This window comes from Passer domesticus, chromosome 23 (assembly GCF_036417665.1).
Source record: "Passer domesticus isolate bPasDom1 chromosome 23, bPasDom1.hap1, whole genome shotgun sequence".
NCBI classification, from domain to species: domain Eukaryota; kingdom Metazoa; phylum Chordata; class Aves; order Passeriformes; family Passeridae; genus Passer; species Passer domesticus.
In genome coordinates, this window is record NC_087496.1 from 6,874,863 (window position 1) to 6,893,547 (window position 18,685).

At 64.2% G+C, this 18,685-nt stretch overlaps 2 protein-coding genes across 6 annotated transcripts; both read left to right on the forward strand.

Moving 5' to 3' along the window:
- The first annotated feature begins 739 nt into the window (after window positions 1-739).
- SCN2B (sodium voltage-gated channel beta subunit 2) lies at window positions 740-6,181 on the forward strand. 2 transcript variants are annotated; one of them, XM_064397679.1, is made up of 4 exons: window positions 740-975; window positions 3,517-3,683; window positions 3,845-4,055; window positions 4,155-6,181. In XM_064397679.1, exons 1-4 carry the CDS (start codon window positions 906-908, stop codon window positions 4,352-4,354), a joined length of 648 nt encoding a protein of 215 aa, XP_064253749.1. In that variant the 5' UTR covers window positions 740-905; the 3' UTR covers window positions 4,355-6,181. The 2 variants fall into 2 exon arrangements, with proteins under 2 accessions (XP_064253749.1, XP_064253750.1); XM_064397680.1 differs by lacking the exon at window positions 740-975 and adding an exon at window positions 995-2,612.
- Window positions 6,182-11,429: 5,248 nt separating this feature from the next.
- On the forward strand, window positions 11,430-18,196 carry SCN4B (sodium voltage-gated channel beta subunit 4). Of its 4 annotated transcripts, none has more exons than XM_064397838.1 (6): window positions 11,430-11,592; window positions 11,770-12,025; window positions 14,606-14,769; window positions 15,418-15,643; window positions 15,833-15,962; window positions 16,036-18,196. In XM_064397838.1, the coding sequence occupies exons 2-6, from the start codon at window positions 11,974-11,976 to the stop codon at window positions 16,127-16,129; spliced, it is 666 nt and encodes a 221-aa protein (XP_064253908.1). In that variant the 5' UTR covers window positions 11,430-11,592; window positions 11,770-11,973; the 3' UTR covers window positions 16,130-18,196. The 4 variants fall into 4 exon arrangements, with proteins under 4 accessions (XP_064253908.1, XP_064253906.1, XP_064253907.1 ...); XM_064397836.1 differs by having other exon boundaries at window positions 11,452-11,592; window positions 14,606-14,747; XM_064397837.1 differs by lacking the exon at window positions 11,770-12,025 and having other exon boundaries at window positions 11,452-11,592.
- Window positions 18,197-18,685: the final 489 nt, after the last annotated feature.

An 18,685-nucleotide genomic window follows, 5' to 3' on the forward strand; every position in this document is an offset into this window, starting at 1 on the left:
GATGGAGCTGTCCGGGAGCTGGCAGTGCCAGGAGCTGTGTCTGGGGCTCAGAACCCACCGTGTGCCACAGGGCACGGAGCTGGCAGTGCCAGGAGCTCAGAACCCACCGTGTGCCACAGGGCACGGAGCTGGCAGTGCCAGGAGCTCAGAACCCACCGTGTGCCACAGGGCACGGAGCTGGCAGTGCCAGGAGCTCAGAACCCACCGTGTGCCACCGGGCACGGAGCTGGCAGTGCCAGGAGCTCAGAACCCACCGTGTGCCACAGGGCACGGAGCTGGCAGTGCCAGGAGCTCAGAACCCACCGTGTGCCACCGGGCACGGAGCTGGCAGTGCCAGGAGCTCAGAACCCACCGTGTGCCACCGGGCACGGAGCTGGCAGTGCCAGGAGCTCAGAACCCACCGTGTGCCACCGGGCACGGAGCTGGCACTGCCAGGAGCTGTCCCGGGGGCTCAGAACCCACCGTGTGCCACCGGGCACGGAGCTGGCAGTGCCAGGAGCTCAGAACCCACCGTGTGCCACAGGGCACGGAGCTGGCAGTGCCAGGAGCTCAGAACCCACCGTGTGCCACCGGGCACGGAGCTGGCACTGCCAGGAGCTGTCCCGGGGGCTCAGAACCCACCGTGTGCCACAGGGCACGGAGCTGGCAGTGCCAGGAGCCGTCGCCTGCAGTTCAGGGGAAAATTTTTCTGCCCTCCCACTCCGGCGGCTGCAATCCACCAACCACAGGATTTACTGCTTTTTTCCCCTCAGCGCCGCTCCAGCCATATTGGGCTGTGGGGAGCGAGCGGCTCTAATGTTCTATGTCACCTGCAAATAACCCGGGCAGGGCTCGAAAAAGCACCTCCACCACCTCCACAATCCACACCAACACCACGTCCTCGCCACACACAAAAGTCCGTCAAAATGAGCCCGGAAGGCTGGCTCCCGCAGCCCACCTTGCTCCTCACTGGCCTCACCTTGCTGCTCTCGCTGGGTAAGTGTCGGCTTGAGCCCCCCTTGCATGTGCCCAGCTGGGGATTCAGCCGTGTCCCGGCCAGGAGCCCTGCCGTGTGCCAGCCTGGTGGCACCGTGCCGCAGGGGTGGGGATGGTGGTCTGGCCCTGCGGAGAGCCGGCAGCCAGGGTGACCTGCTTTCGGGCGGGGTGGGGGCTCTGCTGCATCTCCTCCTAAAAACGCGCTGCATGCCGAGCACAGAGCCCCTGGCAGGCCGGGCAGGGCAGCGGGCTGCGTGGGGACAGGGCTGTGCTGCCAGGGGGGACAGGGCTGCCTTGTTGGGGCTGCCAGGTGGGCTGTGCTGCCCTGTGCCTGTCCTTTGGGTGCTGTGCTGACCTGTGCCTGCTGTCCTTTGGGGACTGCCAGGGGCTGTGCTGCCCTGTGCCTGTCCCTTGGGGGCTGCGCTGCTTTGTGGCTGTCCCTTGGGTGCTGCTAGGTGGGCTCTGCTGCCTTGTCACAGCTGCCAGGTGGCTGCGCTGCCCTGTGGCCGTCCTTTGGGTGCTGGCAGTGGCTGTGCTACCCTGTGGCTGTCCTTTGGGTGCTTCAGGGGCACTGTGGCTGTGGCTGTCCCCGAGCCAGTGGCCATGCTGGGGCCCTGCTCCGTGCATGCCCTGCAGCAGCAGCAGCAGCAGCAGCAGTGCGCTGTCAGCAGCTCCACAGCCGAACCGATTGCTCCTCTGAAGCACCGTCCCTCCTGCCGGGCTGCTTATCCCCGAGGAGAGAGCCTGGGAAAGGAGGGTACAAAACCCGGTCAGGGCTGCTGTGGTTGTCCCCCCAGCCTGGGTGCAGCTTGACAGAGCGCTGGGGGGACACGGCCTGGATGGTCCTTGGGGTTCTGGGGGTTCCTTCCCCCACCTCTGTTGTCCCCCAGGGCTGAGTGCCCAGCCAGTGGCAAAGTTTGGACCCACTTGGGTGCCCCTAGGTCCTGCCAGGCCGTGGTGTCCCTGCTTGGGGTGGTGACAGGTTTGCTGCTGGTAGCACCTCATCCCTCTGTAGAGCCCTGAGGACACAGGATAAGGCCAGGTCACCCACCTGCAGGCACACAGGGCCCCGTGGCAGGGAGGGCCACTCAGACAATGATTCCATGCAGGGATGCCCTCCAACCACTCCTGCTGGGACAGGCCAGCTCTGGGCTCTTCTCTCCCATCCCTGAGAGGTTTTCTTGGAGGCATCAAAGGTGGTGGCTGCCACGGGGCAGCAAGGCTGTGACACTGCCTTGGGACACTTCTTCCTGCCTGTGGTGCTGTGCCCATGCACCATCCCCATGCACCAGCTGTGCCCATCCCTGTATCCCTGAGCCCCGTGGGAGCCCTCCCTGCTCTGGGGCTGGATGTGGGGTGTCCCCATGGCTGCCAGCACAGCCAGGAGCCATCCCAGGGTTTGGCCATACTGCTGTGCCCCCAGGAGCCTCAGGGTGCTGCTGGGTCCCACCTGGCAGTGGGAGCTGCTCGGCAGAGCTGTGCCTGCAGCTCGGGCGAGGCTCCTGTCCCTGGCTGCAGAGCCTGGCCCCTTTCCTGCCCTGCTTGCAGGCGGAGCGCAGCGGAGCAGCCCTGACATGAGCCCAGCTTGGCCTCGGCAAGAAGGTTTGAGAGCAAAGAGCAGCAGCCCGAGGGGAGAGGTGAGGTGATCATTAAAGCACCTGGTGGCAGTGTCCCTGTGCCTGCCCTGGAGGGTGTCACGGCCCCCCCAGGACACTCTGGTCCCTCCCAGCTGTCCCCGTGTCCCTGTGCCCCTCAGGGCCTGGTGTTTGCAGCCAGCGTGGCTGCACAGCAGCCTGTTCCCCTAGCCCAGCCTGGGGACCAGTGAGGAGCTGAGTGTGGGTGCTGCTGAGGGGAGCTGCAGGGAAGGATGGAGGAGTGAGCAGGGCACAGCCCCCCATCCCTGCCCTCCCCAGGTGAGTCCTGCCCTGCCAGCTGCACCAGGACCTGCCCCTCTTTCTCAGCAAGGCCAGGGATCAGGGACTGGCCTTGTCCCCCAGCAGAGACCTGGATCTCTCTGGTCATTCCCAGCTGGAGAATCCTTGCTGGCAGGGATCTGCATTCCCCAGAGCCCGCGGCAGATGCCGGCCCTCCTGTGTCCTGCCGGGAATGCAGTGTGATGAGCTCAGCCGTAATTTGCGCGCGGCTGTGGCGCCGACCCCGCGTGCTGACGCTGCAGCCTCGCACAGCGCCATCGATCCCGCAGCGGCACAGCCCCGGGGACAGCCAGGAGCAGGGCTGGCCTGCAGGCGGCACCAGGGTGGCACAGCAGGGACATCAGCCCTGGCACAGCAGGGACATCAGCCCTGGCACAGCAGGGATGATGCTCTGCCCACCCAGCCCAGGGACAGTGCCAGGGCTGCTGCCCTTGTTCTGCTGGGCAGGGAAATTCCGGTCCTGGCTGCATGCAGAGTGTGTGGGTGTGCCTGGAAGGCAGTGCCAGGCCCCAGGGAGAGCTCTGTGCAGGCAGGGCAGCACGGGGACATGGGCTCAGCTGCCAGGCTGGCTGCCTGTGACACCCCCAAATCCATCTGCATTCGGCAGCACCCCCGAGACTGGGCATGGAGGTCATGGCCCCTGCCATCATCAATGCCATGAATGGCTCCTCTGTGAAGCTCTCCTGCACCTTCAACTCCTGCTACAAGGTGGAGAACAAGCAGTTTTCCCTCAACTGGACGTACCAGGAGTGCAGTAACTGCTCGGAGGAGCTGGTGAGTCTGGCTGGGGATCTGCTGGGGTCCTGGCACCAGCTCGAAGGGCGTTGCTCGGGGCTTCTTACAGGGCAGCACGTGCAGGGAGGGGGTGCCTGGCTGGGAAACGAGCCCGTGGGGTGCCACACGCTGCCTCACCTGCTGTCCCCACGGCTGCCCAGTTCCTGCAGTTCCGCACCAAGATCATGAACAAGCAGCTGGACCGCTTCGGGAACCGCGTGGAGTTCACCGGCAACCCCGCCAAGTACGACGTGTCCTTCACCCTCAAAAACGTGCAGCTGGAGGACGAGGGCACCTACAACTGCTACGTGCTGAACCCCCCGGACCGGCACCGGGGCCACGGCAAGATCAGCCTGAAGGTGCTCACCAAAGGTCAGTGCTGGGGGCACCCGCGGGGGCAGGGTTTGCTCGCAGAGCCCCGCCTGTCCCCACGGCCACAGCGTGCCCTGAGCCCGTGCCCTGTGTCCCCAGAGCCCCCGAAGCACGACTCGACGGTGGCCGTGATCGTGGGCGCCTCCGTGGGCGGCTTCCTGGCCGTGGTGATCCTGGTGCTGATGGTGGTGAAGTGCGTGCGCCGGAAAAAGCAGCAGAGGCTCAACACGGACGACCAGAAGACAGAGGAGGAGGGGAAGACAGATGGTGAAGGCAACCCGGACGAGGGCACCAAGTAAAGGCCCCCTGCCCGCCCCTCCCTCCTGTCCCCTGTACAGTGTCACCCTCTTGATGTGCTTCCCAGAGCAAGGATTTCTGTCTCCCCAGAGCATCCCTCCTTCCATGCAAACACCCAACCCAGCCTGGAGCAGGGCGCAGAGAGAAGGTCCCTGGAGCCTGGCTGTGCTGGGCAGGGCTGGGGAGGGGGGCTGAAGCCCCTGAGGCTGAGCTGGGACCAGCCTGTCCCCTGCTCTGAGTGCCAGCGTTGTGAGGAGGTGCTGGGGACAGGCTGGGGTGGGTGAGGGGGGCCCTGTGCAGCCCCCACTCATGGAGGGACTGGAGCAGGGGGTGCCAGGAGGGACAGAGGGGTCTGGGCAGCCCCGTGCCCCATTGTCTGCTCTGTGTCCCAGTAGAAAATGTGAGCAGGGGCCAGCAGTCTGCCCTTGGGTCAGGACTCATCCCCAGGTGCTCCTGCTGTGCCTGGGCCACTGGCACTGGTGTTCCCATCCCGAGGGATCCTGAGAGCTGCCAGTCTCCTCTTTGCCAGCTCGTGCTCCTCAGGGACTGTCCCAGGCTGCTCAGGAGTCAAGGCCATGAGCCCACCCAGTGTCTTGGAGCTTTGCAGTGTTTTGGAACCATGAACAGCCCTTGGTGTGTGAGGGATGGACCCTTCTGCCTCTCGGGCTGGTTTGGGGTCTGAGCATCTCAGCCCAAGGTGCTGGGCTGACCTTTTTGTGCTCGTTTCCTTCTTGGGAAGGGTGGTTGTAGTGGAAAATGTCCTGCTGATGTCAAACTGGGGTGGTGGGGAGTGCTGGGGTGAGGCTGCTCGGGACAAGGAGCTGCTGAAAGGGAGAGGAGCTTTTGGGCACTTGCTAGGAAGGACTGGGCACAACAGCAGGCCCAGAGTTAGGACAGCTCTGTCACCCTGGAGCAGCCCTGCGCTGCTGAGACGGCCTCCTGCAGCCTCCCTGCAGAGCACTGCACACTGTAACTGCCATGGCAATGCACTGCCAGCCTGCCCAGCCCCCTGTGCCACCTGCCTCGCCCGGCAGGTGAGCTCTGCTGGCTGCAGCACCGGGCCTTCAGGCAGGGAATGACCCAGGGCAGTGTCCCCAGGCCTGAGCTTTTCTCCTCCCGTGGCTGCCAGGAGGGGGACAGTGCCCGGAACCACAGGGGACACTGCCCAGGGACAGGTGATGGAGGTCCTGTCACCCACGAGCAGCACTGCCAGGGGAGAAGGGACACCTTTGCCACGTCCCTGTGTAGGTGCCACCCTGGCAGTGCCATCAGGCCCCAGGGATGGCGGGACAGCTGTGCCCTCCCCGCTCTGCCCCATCGCTTCCCACCCCGGCCCCACATGCCCGTCCATCGCACTCGACCCCCTGGGCTCCACGCTGCTCCCCTCCCATCCGCAGCAGGAATGTGCCGTGTCCCACGCCTGCCTCCCTCCCCGGGCCCCGCTGCCCCGGAGGGCCGGGCTGTCCCCACCCCGCACAGTGCCAGCGGTGCCGCAGGGCTCCCGCGCCGCTTTCAGGGCTGTCCCCGGCTCCGGGGGGCTGAGCCAGCACCTCGGGGGCACGGAGGCCTCCGAGTGCCGCACACGACCAGTCTTGCATCTGCCTTTCATTTCTTCTCGTGCACTATCCTTGGATTGCAACTTGCCAATGCATCTGTCTGTACGTGGCTGTGGCCAGCAGAGCTGACAAATACAGATCTGTTCACTCGGGAGGGGCTGCTCTGCCTCGGGCGCCTTCCCCGGCCTTCTCTGGCCGAGCACTCTGCCGAGCGTGGGATGTTTTTATTGCTCTTTGTACAGTCAAACAAACAAAAGAACAACAAAACACCGACTTTGCCCTCGATGCTTTTGTTCCGCAGCCCGGAGGGGCGGGACAGGCCCCTCACCTGCTCTGCCTGGGGGGATGAGCCAGCTCCGGAGTGGAGCTTGGTCCTGCTGGGGTGTTTTGGGTGCTGAGGGAGCCCAGGGCACCCTGTGTGTCCACAACTCTGTCCCCTAGGTGGTGGCCCCGGGGGTGGGAGCCTGGCCAGAGCCGCCCCAGCCTTCCCACAGGGAGATTCCAGGGGTGCTCCACACCCTCTGTGGGGCTTCCAGGACCTGTGGCCTGCCAGCCTGTCCACTGTGCTTGTCAGAGAGCTGGCATTGATGGCAGCTCGTGGCAGGTAAGGCTCAGCAGGCTCCAGCAGAGCCCAGGGCACACTCTGGGTGATGGACACTGATTGTTCTGCTCCAGCAACGCCGTGGGGATGCTCCGGAGCAGCACGACACAACTGGGGCACATTAATGGGCACATCCATCAGCTCAGCCACCCTGGAGACACGAGGGAAGCTCTGAGAGCTGCCCCCACCCTGCCTCTCCCTGCTGCCCTTCACTCTGGGCTCCAAGTGCCAGTGCATCCCAATTCCTCACACAGGCAGGGTCTGGCCCCCAGGCACTGCCAGCGCCTCTTTCCACCTTCCAGCCCTGCCTTGCCCCCTCCCCACCTCGCTCAGCCCCCACGTTCCCAGCAGCAGTGGCAGTGGGATGAGCTGTCCCGGTGTCCCTGTCCCTGTCCCTGCCGGGCACTGCGCCCTGGGTACCTCAGCGTGGGGTCAGCGCTGCGGAAAACTTCAGCTCCCCATGGCTCCTCTCCCTCCGCGAGGAAGGGCACCCAAATCACCTCCCCTGTCCTGCTGACACAGGCCTGCAGTGCTGGGAGTGCAGCAAATCGATCCCTGGGAAGAACTTTGCTGTGCAGGGAGGAGGACGTGGGGTTATCCCCACCCGGCTTCAGGGGTCAATACAGCCACGGGCAAAGGGAGTGCGGGACCCCTCGGCACTTTTAGGATGCTCGTTAGGATGTTTTTGGCAAAAAAACTTGAGGAGAGCAGTGGGATCACAGAGGAGACCCCATGGGACACAACAAGGGTGAGTTCTCCTCACTGCAGGGGACTGAGGGCAGTGACAGAACCCCCCAGCACTGGGGCCTCACAAGTTCTCCAGAACCGCGGACATTCCTTGTTACAGAGCACTGAAATTCCCTGGGGCCAGGAGGGATTACAGGTGTTAAAGAGCACGAGAGGGGCTGGGAGGTGGCAGGGACCTCTGCCTGGTGCTGTGCAGTCACAGGGACTGCTGGGGTGTCTCAGTGAGAGTCCAGAGCCACAGTCCCTGCAACGCTGCCCTGCTCCCGAGGCTGGGGAGTGAAGAGAGCACCTGGAAAAGGAGCAGCCCGGGGCAGTGAGGTCCGGGGCAGTGAGGGGTGTGACGGGCAGCTCTGGGGGGACACAGTAGCGAGGGTCCGGTGGGGGTGGCCTCGGGCTCTGCCGGGTCAGGATCAAACTTTCTCCTGGGATACAGCGGGGTTGCCTGAGCGATCCTTGCAGATGCTCTGCAGTGGCTGCCGGGGGACACGGCCGCTCTTGCCCTGCCGTGTTTAAGGGGCCGGTGGAAGGGGCGAGGAGGCTGTGCGCTCCGGAGGGCAGGCGGCTCCGCGGGAGGGGGCGAGCAAGCAGCGGCAGCGCAGGGAGAGGGGCGAGCACCGCTCCGAGGGAGAGCTGCGGGCAGCCGAGAGCTGGAATGACAAAAGCAGCCAGGTACTCACCCGCAGTCTGTGCCCGGGACTTCTCGCTCAGCTTCCAGCCCGGCCAGGACAGTCCTGCAGAGCCCGATCCCTGCGGCGCCTGCTGCCCACTGCCAGCTGCCGGGATGCCAGGCCACCTTGTCTTTTAAAGGTCACAGCCAGAGGACCTTGCAGTAAATATAAGGTGCTGATGGGAAGCTCTGTTCCAGCGCTGCCACCTCCTCCTCCCCCTCCACCGGCAGGAGGGCTCTGCCGGCTCCGGGAGCACAGCATCGTCTGGCTCGGCACGTTTGGGAGGAGGCTGGGGCTGTCCTCCGGGGGAAGCAGGGTGCTCCAGGGCAGCCGGGGCCAGCGCTGTGCCTGCTGCGCTGGAGCTGCAGCCCAACTGCTCTGCTCAGCCCTACCTGCCCGGTAGCCACGTGGAGGGAGGCAGGAGCCCTCCTCGGAGAGCAGCTGCCTGGCATTTAACCCTCCCAGCTCCGCCAGTGCAAGGTGAGAGGGGTGAGGGTACACAGGCAGCCACTGTGCCCCCGGCAGGCTGCGAGCCAGCTGGCAGCACCCCGAGCCCTCCTTCCTGTCCCCAGGGAGGTGACAGTGCCCGAGGACAGGGTGCTCGCCCTCCCTGGAGCAGACGCAGCAGCCTGTGCTGGGCTCAGCAGGACAAGTTTCCGCTGAGCCGCAGGAGCCCCGGGTCCCACACCGGACATCTGTGTCCTGCCGAAATGCCAGGGCCAGCTGCTGCCGGTGCCCTTCCTGTCACAGCGCTGGGGACAGCAGAGCAGTGGCAGCTGTCCCACGGGATCAGCCGGCCGAGGAGACCGGCTGGAGCTGCCGAGTGTGACAGCTCCATCAGGCTGGTGACAGCCAGCGTCCCGCTGCCAGCCCCGGGGCTGCGTGGGCACAGCTCCCCGGGCACGGGGATGCCAGGCTGCCACCCTGCTCATGCTGCAGGGCCATGTCAGCACGGAATTAGCGGGGTGCCCACCTGCCCAGTGCACCCCGTTTGTGCCGTGCCTGCAGGAGCTCTGTCGTGTTTACTGGCCGGCCCTTGCAGCCAGGTTTCCCAGCCTTCCTGCCTCCAGAAGGATTTAGGGCTCTGCTGGCAAGATTCTCAGCAGCAGTTCAGCCAAATGCATCCCAACTTGCATCCCAAATGCAAGCAAACTTGGCAGGCACCTTCACACCTTCCCCTGCTCCAGGGTAGGGGTGCTGCTCTTCCAGTCCCCGCTGCTGCAGGTGCTGTGTGCTGCATGCTGGCCTCAAACTCACCTGCACCTGTGCCTCTGGCCCCAGCAGCCAGCAGGCAGCTCTGCGGGGGTGACAGGCGTCCCTGCAGCCCCGAGGATCCCTCTGCCTGCCCTCTCACCATTAGTGATGCTCCAGCAAACGCTGCGCTCCTCCTCGCTGTGTGTCCCCACACAGCGCCTGCAGCTCTGCTCCCCTCGCTGTGTCCATCACCTCGCTGTGTCCATCCTCCCTGCATCCCTCCCCTCCCTCAATCCACCCTCTCCCTGAATCCATCCCCTCCCTCAATCCACCCTCTCCCCGAATCCATCCTCTCCCTGAATCCATCTCCTCCCTGCATCCATCCCCTCCCTCAATCCATCCCCTCCCTGCATCCATCCCCTCCCTCAATCCATCCCTTCCCTAAATCTATCCCTTCCCTAAATCCATCCCTTCCCTGAATCCATCCTTTCTCTGAGTGCATCTCCTCCCTGAATCTCTCCCCTCCCTGAATCTCTCCCCTCCCTGTATCCATCCCCTCCCTGTATCCATCCCCTCCCTGAATCCATCCCTTCTCTGAATGCATCCCTCCCTGAATCCATCCCCTCTCTCGATCCATCCCCTCCTTGAATTAATTCCCTCCCTGGATCCCTCCCCTGCCTCAATCCATCCCCTCCCTCAATCCATCCCTTCCTGCATCCCTCCCCTCCCCGAATCCCTCCCCGCCCCAAGGCACCTTCTGCTGCATCAGCAGAGCCGCGCACGCCGCTCCCGCAGCGCTGCCCTGCCCGCTCCGCCGGTATTTTTCCTGTTTCTCTTGCCAGCTCTGCAGCCCTAACGCCTCAACCCACAGGCACTGCTGGCATCCTCTCAGGCTCCCCTGGGATGTCCCCGTGCCCTGCAAAGGCTCCTGCTTCCCCTCCTCTCTGCTGCTTCGTGCTGCGGGCCGGGAGCGCTGCAGAGGGGGCGGGATGGGGATGGGGAGCGTTTAAGGTGCCCTGAAGGTGACAGGCTGTGGCACCTTAGACGTGCAGGCAGCATCCCTGCAGGTGAGCTGCTCTCACACCCAAAAACCAACCAGTCCAGCTCGGGGAAGCCATGCCCTGTCCCTGGGGTGAGCTCTGCCAGGACGTGTGCCCTGTGTCACCGCAGCCCAGAGGGAAATTCAGCGCCGTTCCTGCTCCAGGAGTGCGGCAGCACCTCCTCCCCTTCCCGTCATGGCTGTTTTGGGACACGGCACGGGGCTCGCTGGCTAATGGAGCTGGGCACGGAGGTGAGGCTCTGCCTGCCCGCACCACGCCCCGGGCCTTCCATTAGGGCTCCTAATGGATGCGAGAAAAGGTGCCCGAGACGGGAACTTTTGTGCAGACAATTATCCCGGAACAAGCTCACGGTGAGAAAAATAAAAGTTCTGAGTGTTCCCTTTGGCGCCGGGCGGGTCCCTCTGCAGCCATCGGGGTCTGGCTCTGCATCCCACCTGTGTCTGCTGTCTGTGCCGGGCATGGAGGGCAGGGACACCTGGTGCCACACTGCTGAGGTGCCCCGAAGCAGAGAAGAGCCCCAGCCTTGTCCTGGTTTGTTGTCCTGGGAAGCCACCGGCCCTAGTGGCACTTTGGGCTCTTCACAAGGTGGCCCAGGGCAACAGCAGCCCAGTGTTTTCAGGCCAGCACTGAATCACTGAGGTTGGAAAAGACCTCTAAGATCAAGCCCAAGTATTACCCCAGCCCTGCCAAGGCCATCACTGAACCGTGTCCCCAAGTGGCACAGCCATATCGTTTTTGAGCTCTTCCAGGGCTGGTGACTCCAACACTGCCCTGTGCCATTCTGGACAGCCCTTTCAGTGAAGAAATCTTCCCTCAAATCCAACCTAAACCTCCCCTGGCGCAGCTTGAGGCCGTTTCCTTTTGTCCTGTCATTTGTTACCTGGAAGAAAAGCCCGACCCCCACCTGGCTCCACCCTCCTGTCAGGGAGCCGGCGACAGCGAGCAGGTCCCCTCGAGCCTCCTTTTCTCCAGTTTCAACCCCCCAGCTCCCCCTCACCCGACTGCTTCTCCAGCCCTTCTCCTGACACACTCCATCCCCTCAATGCCGTTCTTTCGAGGGGCCCAAAACTGCGCCCGGGATTCGGGGTGCGGCTTCACCAGTGCGAGCCCGGGGGGGACCGTCCCTGCCCGGTCCAGGGGGGATGCGCGGGGGGCTGCGGAGGAGCGCGGGGGGATGCGGGGGGATGCTGAGGAGCGCGGAGGAGCGCGGAGGAGGGCTCAGCGCAGCCCCGCCCGGCGCGGCCCCGCCCGGCGCCGCTCGCCCTCCGCGGGGGCGGCCAGAGCCGGGCGCTGCGGGCAGCAGGGACCGCTCCGCTCCGCGCCGCTCCGCGCCGCCCCGCGCTGCAGCCATGGCCCCGGGCTCGCCCGCCGCTCGCCGCCGCGCCGCGCCGCGCCTGCTGGCCGCGCTCCTGGGTAAGGGGCGCCGAGGGCTGCGGGGACCCCTCCCGTCCTGTGTCCCCCCCACCCGGCTCCCCGGCGGGACCCGCGGCAGCCCGAGGAGGGGGTCCCCGCTCCGCGCCCACCCCCGCGCCCCGCTCGCCGCGCCCGGGATGCCGCCCGCGGGCGCTAACGCCGCTCTCCGCTCTGCAGACGGACGGTCCGGAGCGCCGGGGATAAGTCACTTGGCCAAGGTGACTTCGCAGCCGAGCCCCAGCTCCGAAGTCCCGGCTCCGGCCCCTGCCCTGCCCGCACCGGCGCTTCTCCTGCGAGCACCGCGGCTTTGCCCCGCTTTGCCCCGCTCCTGCGCTGCCCGGCCAGCGGGGACCGCGCTGCCTGCCTGCCCGGCACCGGGGGATGGCCGCGGGGAGGCCGTGCACTGCTTCAGCGCCAGCACGCCCGCCGACAGGTCATTGTCTTCCAGTTCGTGTGGTACAAGGACCGCCCGCATGTGCTTGTCCCCGGCGCGGGGACCGACCCGCGCTGCGGGGCCGCTGCTTGGAGCATGCTGGCCAGCCCTGAGGGCAGGGATGCCCGAGGTACCCCAGCACAGGGTGCGGGGAGGGGCTGGCAGCCGTTCCCTGCCCGCTGCACACCTGGCCAGGCTCCAGCCGCCCGCACCAGCCTCACGCACCCGCTGCACTCCTGCTCCCCTGGGTCACCCTCGCGTCAGCCTGGAGCCCAGGGCTGGCTGTGCAGCGCTTGCTGCTGGGGCGCCCCCGTGGGAGGCGTTTTAGAGGGCAAAGTTCTTAAGTTAAAGGATGCTGGAGACACAAAAGAGCACGTAAGTACCTGAGCCCCTGCAAGATTTGGGTGCCAGCAGCCGAGCTGGCTGTGGGGTGGCAGGAGACACTCGGAATGCTTGAGACCACTCAGGGCTCTGGGGTGCAGGGCGTGGAGGTGGGAGCAAGCCGCTCAGGTGGGCTGGGAGCAGGGGAGGGCAGGGCGGGTCTGTGTGCCTGTGGGATGCCGTGCTCCGCAGGGAGAGGCGGCTCCTGGCCGCAGCAGGGAGCCAGGGCACAGGCGAGGGCCGGGTGTCCTGTCCCGGAGCACACCGCACCCGCCTGGGGCTGCCCGAGGAGCTCCTCTCTTTGAACCCTGCTGGAGAGGAGCCCGGCCAAGCCTGCCAGCATGGCTTGCTGCCTGCTCCAGGATGTCACGCTGACTTTTATGGGCAGTGAAAGTTTCTCTAGAGCAGCTCTCCCACAGATGGCAGTCCGGGCTGAGCCCCCTCGCTGAGGGGGGCTCTGCCTGTGCAGGAGCAAAGCGCAGGCAGCCCAGGCTCTGGCGGCAGCAGGAGTAGCTGCTCCCTGCTTCCCTGGGAAACGCTGGAGCCTGCAGGCAGGGGAGGGAGCCTGGAGCCCCCAGGGGAGTGGCCCTGGAGGTTGGGGGTCTGCTGGTGCAAAGTGCAGCAGCTTTGGGAAGGCAGCACTGAGAGCTGATGTGTGGCAGGGTCGGTCAGTGCTCCCCCAGCATTTCCCCTGGTGCTTTATTTAGTGGTAACATATCAGTTTGTCTTCCTGGGAGCACAGGATGCCAGGAACAAGGTCAGCCTCGATTTACCCCACACATTCAATTCAGATGACATTCGAAGGGTGGCAGACAGGTTTTAAAGTGTTGCAAGCTGCAAGGAATCATCTTTCCTGCGAGTGTCCCCTTGCAGCACGCTGCAGGCTCAGAGGTACCTGCAGAGCCAGGCATCCCTCTGCCAACTCCTGCTCCAGGGGGACAGCTCCTGTCCCCTGGGACACTCCTGCCTGTGAAGTCCCCTCTGTAGCACCCCCAGGGCTGCTCGAGGAGCTGCAGGAGATTCCATCTGCCGGGAGCCACTCCCTGAGGTTAGCTCCGGCCTCTCAGCAGAATGAGGAGTGCTTCTGTAAAGTTAAATAACTCCTCGCCTGCAGTGCTTGCAATGCAGCACTGCAGCAGGGCCCGGAGCCCAGGATGCAGGGCTCTCGGGCTTGGCTCCGGCTGCGACGTGCCTGGGGAGTTGTTAGCACCGGCTTGTGTGGGAGAATAAATCAGCAGCTGAGGCGGCTGCAGAGAGAGGCAGATCCCTGCTGAGGGCAGCGTGTCCGAGCTAAGGGGTTGGGGCAGCTGGGGATGGCCTTGTAGCCGTGGGAAAAGCTGTGCCCCCGGGACTTTGTGCCCAGGGAAAGCTCTGCAGGGGTGGCTGAGGTCTGGGAAAGGGGAGGACAGTGCTTTGCTGGGCCACATCTTTGCCATGCCACATCTTTGCCATGCCACATCGCACAAGCAGGACGGGGCAGGGCTGGGATGGGGATGGGGAGTGGGGATGCTCCTCTGGACAAGACCAGAGCATCCCTGTGCTCCCAGGAGGGCTCTGTGGGGACAGTGGTGGCCCAGCCCAGGGAAATGCCAGTCCCTGCACCCCAGGAGTGCTCAGCTGCAGCTGGGCTCCTACCTGCTCCTCTCTCCCTGCCCTCTCTCCCTGCTCCTCTCTCCCTGCCCTCTCCCCTGCTCACAGGGAGCCCAGGAGCAGGAGATCTGCATCCTGCAGCTTGAAGGTCATCTGGCAGCTCCGGAGGGAGCCGGGGCTCGCTCTGCTGGCCGTGAGGGGGCTGCTCCCGAGGGCAGGGCAGGGCAGCGGGAGGGCAGGCGGGTGGCAGGCGGCCAGGAGAGCCGCGCTAATTGCTGCTCCAGCTCCCGCCTGAAGAGCAGAGCTCTGCTTCGCCTTGGCTTTTTTCTCCCCCTTTAAGGTCCAGCTGGAGGCCTGTGGATAACATGCAAATCAGGGCTCTCATTTGCACGCTTTCTTCGTGGGGATATTCTGGTTCCCTTTGAACCCGCGCTGTCTCTGCGGGTGACCCAGCCCCAGTCCCTGCAGGTCCCCTCTGTCACCGAGCTGTCCTAGGGCTGGGGACAGGCCTGTGCTCCTGCCATGGCAGCCTGGTGTGCCAAAGGGGACGAGGGGCACAAAGCCTTGGCCTCACTCTCTGCTCCCCTCTCTCTCTGCTCTCCCTGCCAGGTTTGCACGTCTTCGCCATCGCCTTGGCCTTGGAGGTGTCGGTGGGGAAAACCAACACGGTGACGGCTCTGAACAACTCCAATGTCCTGCTGCCCTGCACCTTCACCACCTGCATAGGCTTCCAGGACCTGGTCTTCACATGGTATTTCAACTCGACAGAGCTGGTGGGTGGCTCTCTGGGCTCTGCCTCTGCTTTCCTGGCGGGTCCTGTTGTGCTTGCCCAGCGCAGCTCGGCGCTGCGGTTCTCACAGTTCCCTTTCTCCTTGTGCAGGATGTCCTTCTCTCCGAGTGTCACCAGCTCTGGGGGGGACAAGGCTGTGCCAAGGGGTGACTCAAATACCCCCAGAACGTCATGCTTTTGGCACAAAGCTGCTCTAGATTTGCTGCTGCCCACAGGCTCATTTGTTTTCATAAATGGGCTGTTCAGGTGCAAATCTGCACTTAGGGCAAAATATGGTTCATTTCCTCTCCTTCACTGGCTTTGAAATATGAAAGGCTCTGTGTAGATTTGCTTCCTGCTGGGAATATTTGGCTCCTCAATTCCTCAGCAGGAGGGCTGGTTTGGAGCAGCTCTGGCCAGCAAAGGAGCTCACTTTCTGTGGGGATCTCCCATTTTTTGCACGGTGTGTTCCATCCCTTCAGGGCAGGTCGGATCTGCTGCTCCCCAGCAGGATGTGCATCAGGTTCCTCTCCATTCCTGCTTTAATGGGGGGTAATGGGACATTTGGTGAGGGTGTCAGTGTGTGCAGAGCACCATCAGGAGAGCGTGAGCCTTTCCCTCCCCAGCTGATCCTGCCCCCCTGCCCCTGCAGATCTACCACGGCAAGATAAAGAACAAGGCCACGGAGCCCACCCTCATCTGGCACAACCCGCGCGTGGAGTTCGTGGGCTCCACCACCAAGAAGGACAACAACATCTCCATTGTGCTGAACAACGTGGAGTTCAGCGACGCTGGCAAGTACACCTGCCACGTCAAGAACCCCAAGGAGAAGCACGCCCAGCACAATGCCACCATCTTCCTCACCGTGGTCCATAAGAGTGAGTGCTGCTGCGGCGGCCCCGGGCTGGTGGAAATGCCCACACAATGTCACAGCTCCTGGGTTTGCTCTTGTGGTGGTGCACGGAGGTGGCTGGCGTCCCTGGAAGCCTGGGGTGGAGGAGGTTGTGGGATTTTGGGGTGGGACGTGCAGCCCTGCTCCCATCCCCTCAGCACCTTCTCTCCCGCAGTGGTGGAGACGGACAACACTGTGACCCTCATCATCGTGGGCGTGGTGGGGGGGCTCATCGGCCTCCTCATCCTCTTCATGCTCATCAAGAGGGTGGTGCTGTTCATCATCAAGAAGACGCAGGACGGCAAGTGAGTGCGGGGGCACTGCTGAGGGCTGGGGGCTGGGGGGGCTCGGGGCTGCCCGTGCGCTCTCCCCGTGCAGGAAGGAGTGTCTGGTGAGCTCGTCAGGGAACGACAACACCGAGAACGGCCTGGCCGGCTCCAAGGCGGAACAAAAAGCCCCACCAAAGGCATGAAGGAAGCGGCGGCGCCCCGCGCCCGCCTCGCCCCGCCGCGGGAGCCCGGGCACGGGACGAGCCTTCCCCTTTTGTTTTCTTTCCGAACTGCCAGCGCTTGAGACATGTTTCTATTAACACACGTGCCTGCAACCTGCACTGCTTCTCCGACAAGGCTGCGGCTGCCGGGGGGACTGGGAGCTTCTCGCGGATCGGACTGGGAGGCTGCTGGGGCGCAGGGAGCCGCCGGCTCCGCTCTGAGCACAGGCAAGAGGGTGCCGGGCAGGGCAGGGGCAGGGGGTGCCGTGCCCAGGGCCGGGTGCTGGGCACCGGGGTCCGCTGGGTGCTGAGCTGAGGTGGCTGGGAGCTGCTGCAGCATCCAGGAGGTTTTCTAGAGCAGGGCAGGGATGCTCAGAGCTGGCCGGGCAGATGGAGCGGCGCAGGAGGACGGGAGGAAGCAGGGCTGTGATAAGCACACTGGAGAACCAAATCAGCTGCAGGCCCCTGGCTGTGCCTCGTGCCTCCCGCAGCAGGGTTGGGGACGTGGCCGTGTCCCGGGGCCATCCCTGGGAGCAGGGGGCTTCTCCCCGGGCAGCCATCGCGGCTCTGCGCTGCCCCCTCCCCTCTCTCTGGAGCTCGGCGCTCGGAGCAGCGATGCTTTTGATGCTGGTGCCAAGGCTGAGCTCCTTCGTGGATGTTTTTTGCATGAGATTCCAGGGGGAAGCAGCCAATTCCCTTTTGCCGTGGCAGGGAGGGAGCACAGCCCAGCCCAGGCGAGGGGAGCCGGGCCGGGGCTGTGCCACCGGCCCCTGCTGGGCAACCCTGGGCAAGTTGCTCTGCTTCTCCATGCCTCAGTTTCCCCATCTGTAAAATGGGGACAAAAATACTGCTCTACCTCACGGGGTGGGTGTGAGGTTTCCTTGGCTAGGAGGGCGAAGTGCTTCGGGATGAGGGGTGAGTGAACTCACAGGATGTGAGACACAAAGTGAGCGAGCTGCATCTGAGCTTAACAATTTCCTTTCTAACGTGATTTGTTCCCTATTTCTCCAATCTGGGGGTGTCTGACAGTGAAGCTGCAGGACAGGCAGCTCCCCTGTCCCACAGTAAACTGGGATTCACAGCTGAGCCATGGCTTGCTGTGGGGTTTGTGTCCTGGCACAGGCGCTGGGGTGAGGTGAGGATTTGGTGGCCAAGGTGGCAAGGAAAGGCTGGGTGCTGCTGTCTCTGGAGATGCTGGTGCACAGCGGGCTGCTCACCCCAGGCTGGGCCCGGGGGCACCCTTGGAGCAGGGCTGCGTGCCCAGAACAGGGGGCAGGTCCTGGCACCTGGCACCAGGCAGGTCCCTTGGCTGTTGATAAGAGTCGGCATCCTGATCTCCCTGAGGGGCTGTGGGACCCTCAGGCCAATCAGTGTCCCCACCTGCAGGCTGGGGACAGCGAGTCTGAGCTACCTCTGAGAGGCGTGGGGCGCCCTGCCCGCTCTGGTGCCAGGGGGTGTGACACGCCAGCGCTGTGACACGCCAGTGCCACCTGTGCGAGCCCGGGAGGAGGCTGAGACCTCCCAGTCACCCCGAGAGACCCCCGGCCCGCCCTTGGAGGAGCCCTCCCGCGGGGGAGGACGGCGAGGCGAGGAAGGGAGGTTTTTTTTAAATACTATTTTTAGCTGCCCTAACCTGTTGGCCTTTTCTAGCCGGCGCGTGGACGCAGCTCCACTTCCTGCCGGGTATGCAATGCTGCACTATGCATGGATTGCTCCTCTGGCTCGCTGGGAAACGGCCACTGAAGCAGTTTTGGGGACGTAACCCCGCGTAACCCACGGGGGCTCCGGGGGAGCGGGCTGCCCTGGGAGACTGTGCCAGCACCAGCGGGGTCCCTGCTGTCACCGGGGCTTTGGGGGGGCTGCAGAGGCACCCTGGGGGGGTGTGCTGCCACAGACACGTGTGTGTGTCCAAGCACATGTGGAGCTGCGTGGGAGGAACCCGCGGGTAAGCACAGGGGGGTGTGCGCCGGGCTGTGTGATGACTTACAGCACATCTTTGCACTGTAGAGGTTTAGTTAGCTTTGCCTTGAATGAAATAAAGTTTACGTTTACTAGAGAAACTCGCCGGTGTTTGGGGTTGCTGTGGGTGTCTGTTTAGGTCTGGGGTGGGCTGAGGAAAAACATAAAAGCAACCCCAACCCCGTGAGGAAGCAGGGGCTCGGGAGGCTGAGTGAAAAAACAAATCCTTTCCTTTAATGGGAAGAGGGGGAGGCTGTAGAGCACAAACATAATTTCTCTCTGTACAACAGGAGTGGGCTGACAGCAGCTTGGCCCCCCAGGAGCCATCCTGCCACAGCGGGGTCAGCACAGGGCAATAAATTAATTAATCTTCCTCCGGAAGGGAGCTCGAGCCGGTGAGATTCCTTCACGGGATCAGTGGCTGCCACTCCGAGTCACCCTTTGCCTCCTTGGCTGGGCTCTGGCACCCTAAATCACAGCTGCCAGCGCGGCTTTGGGAGCCTCAGCTGTGGCTGGGGATCCGCGGCCCTGTTGCTGCCAGAGCAAGGGCAGGGGATGGGCAGGGAGGCTCGGGGCGAG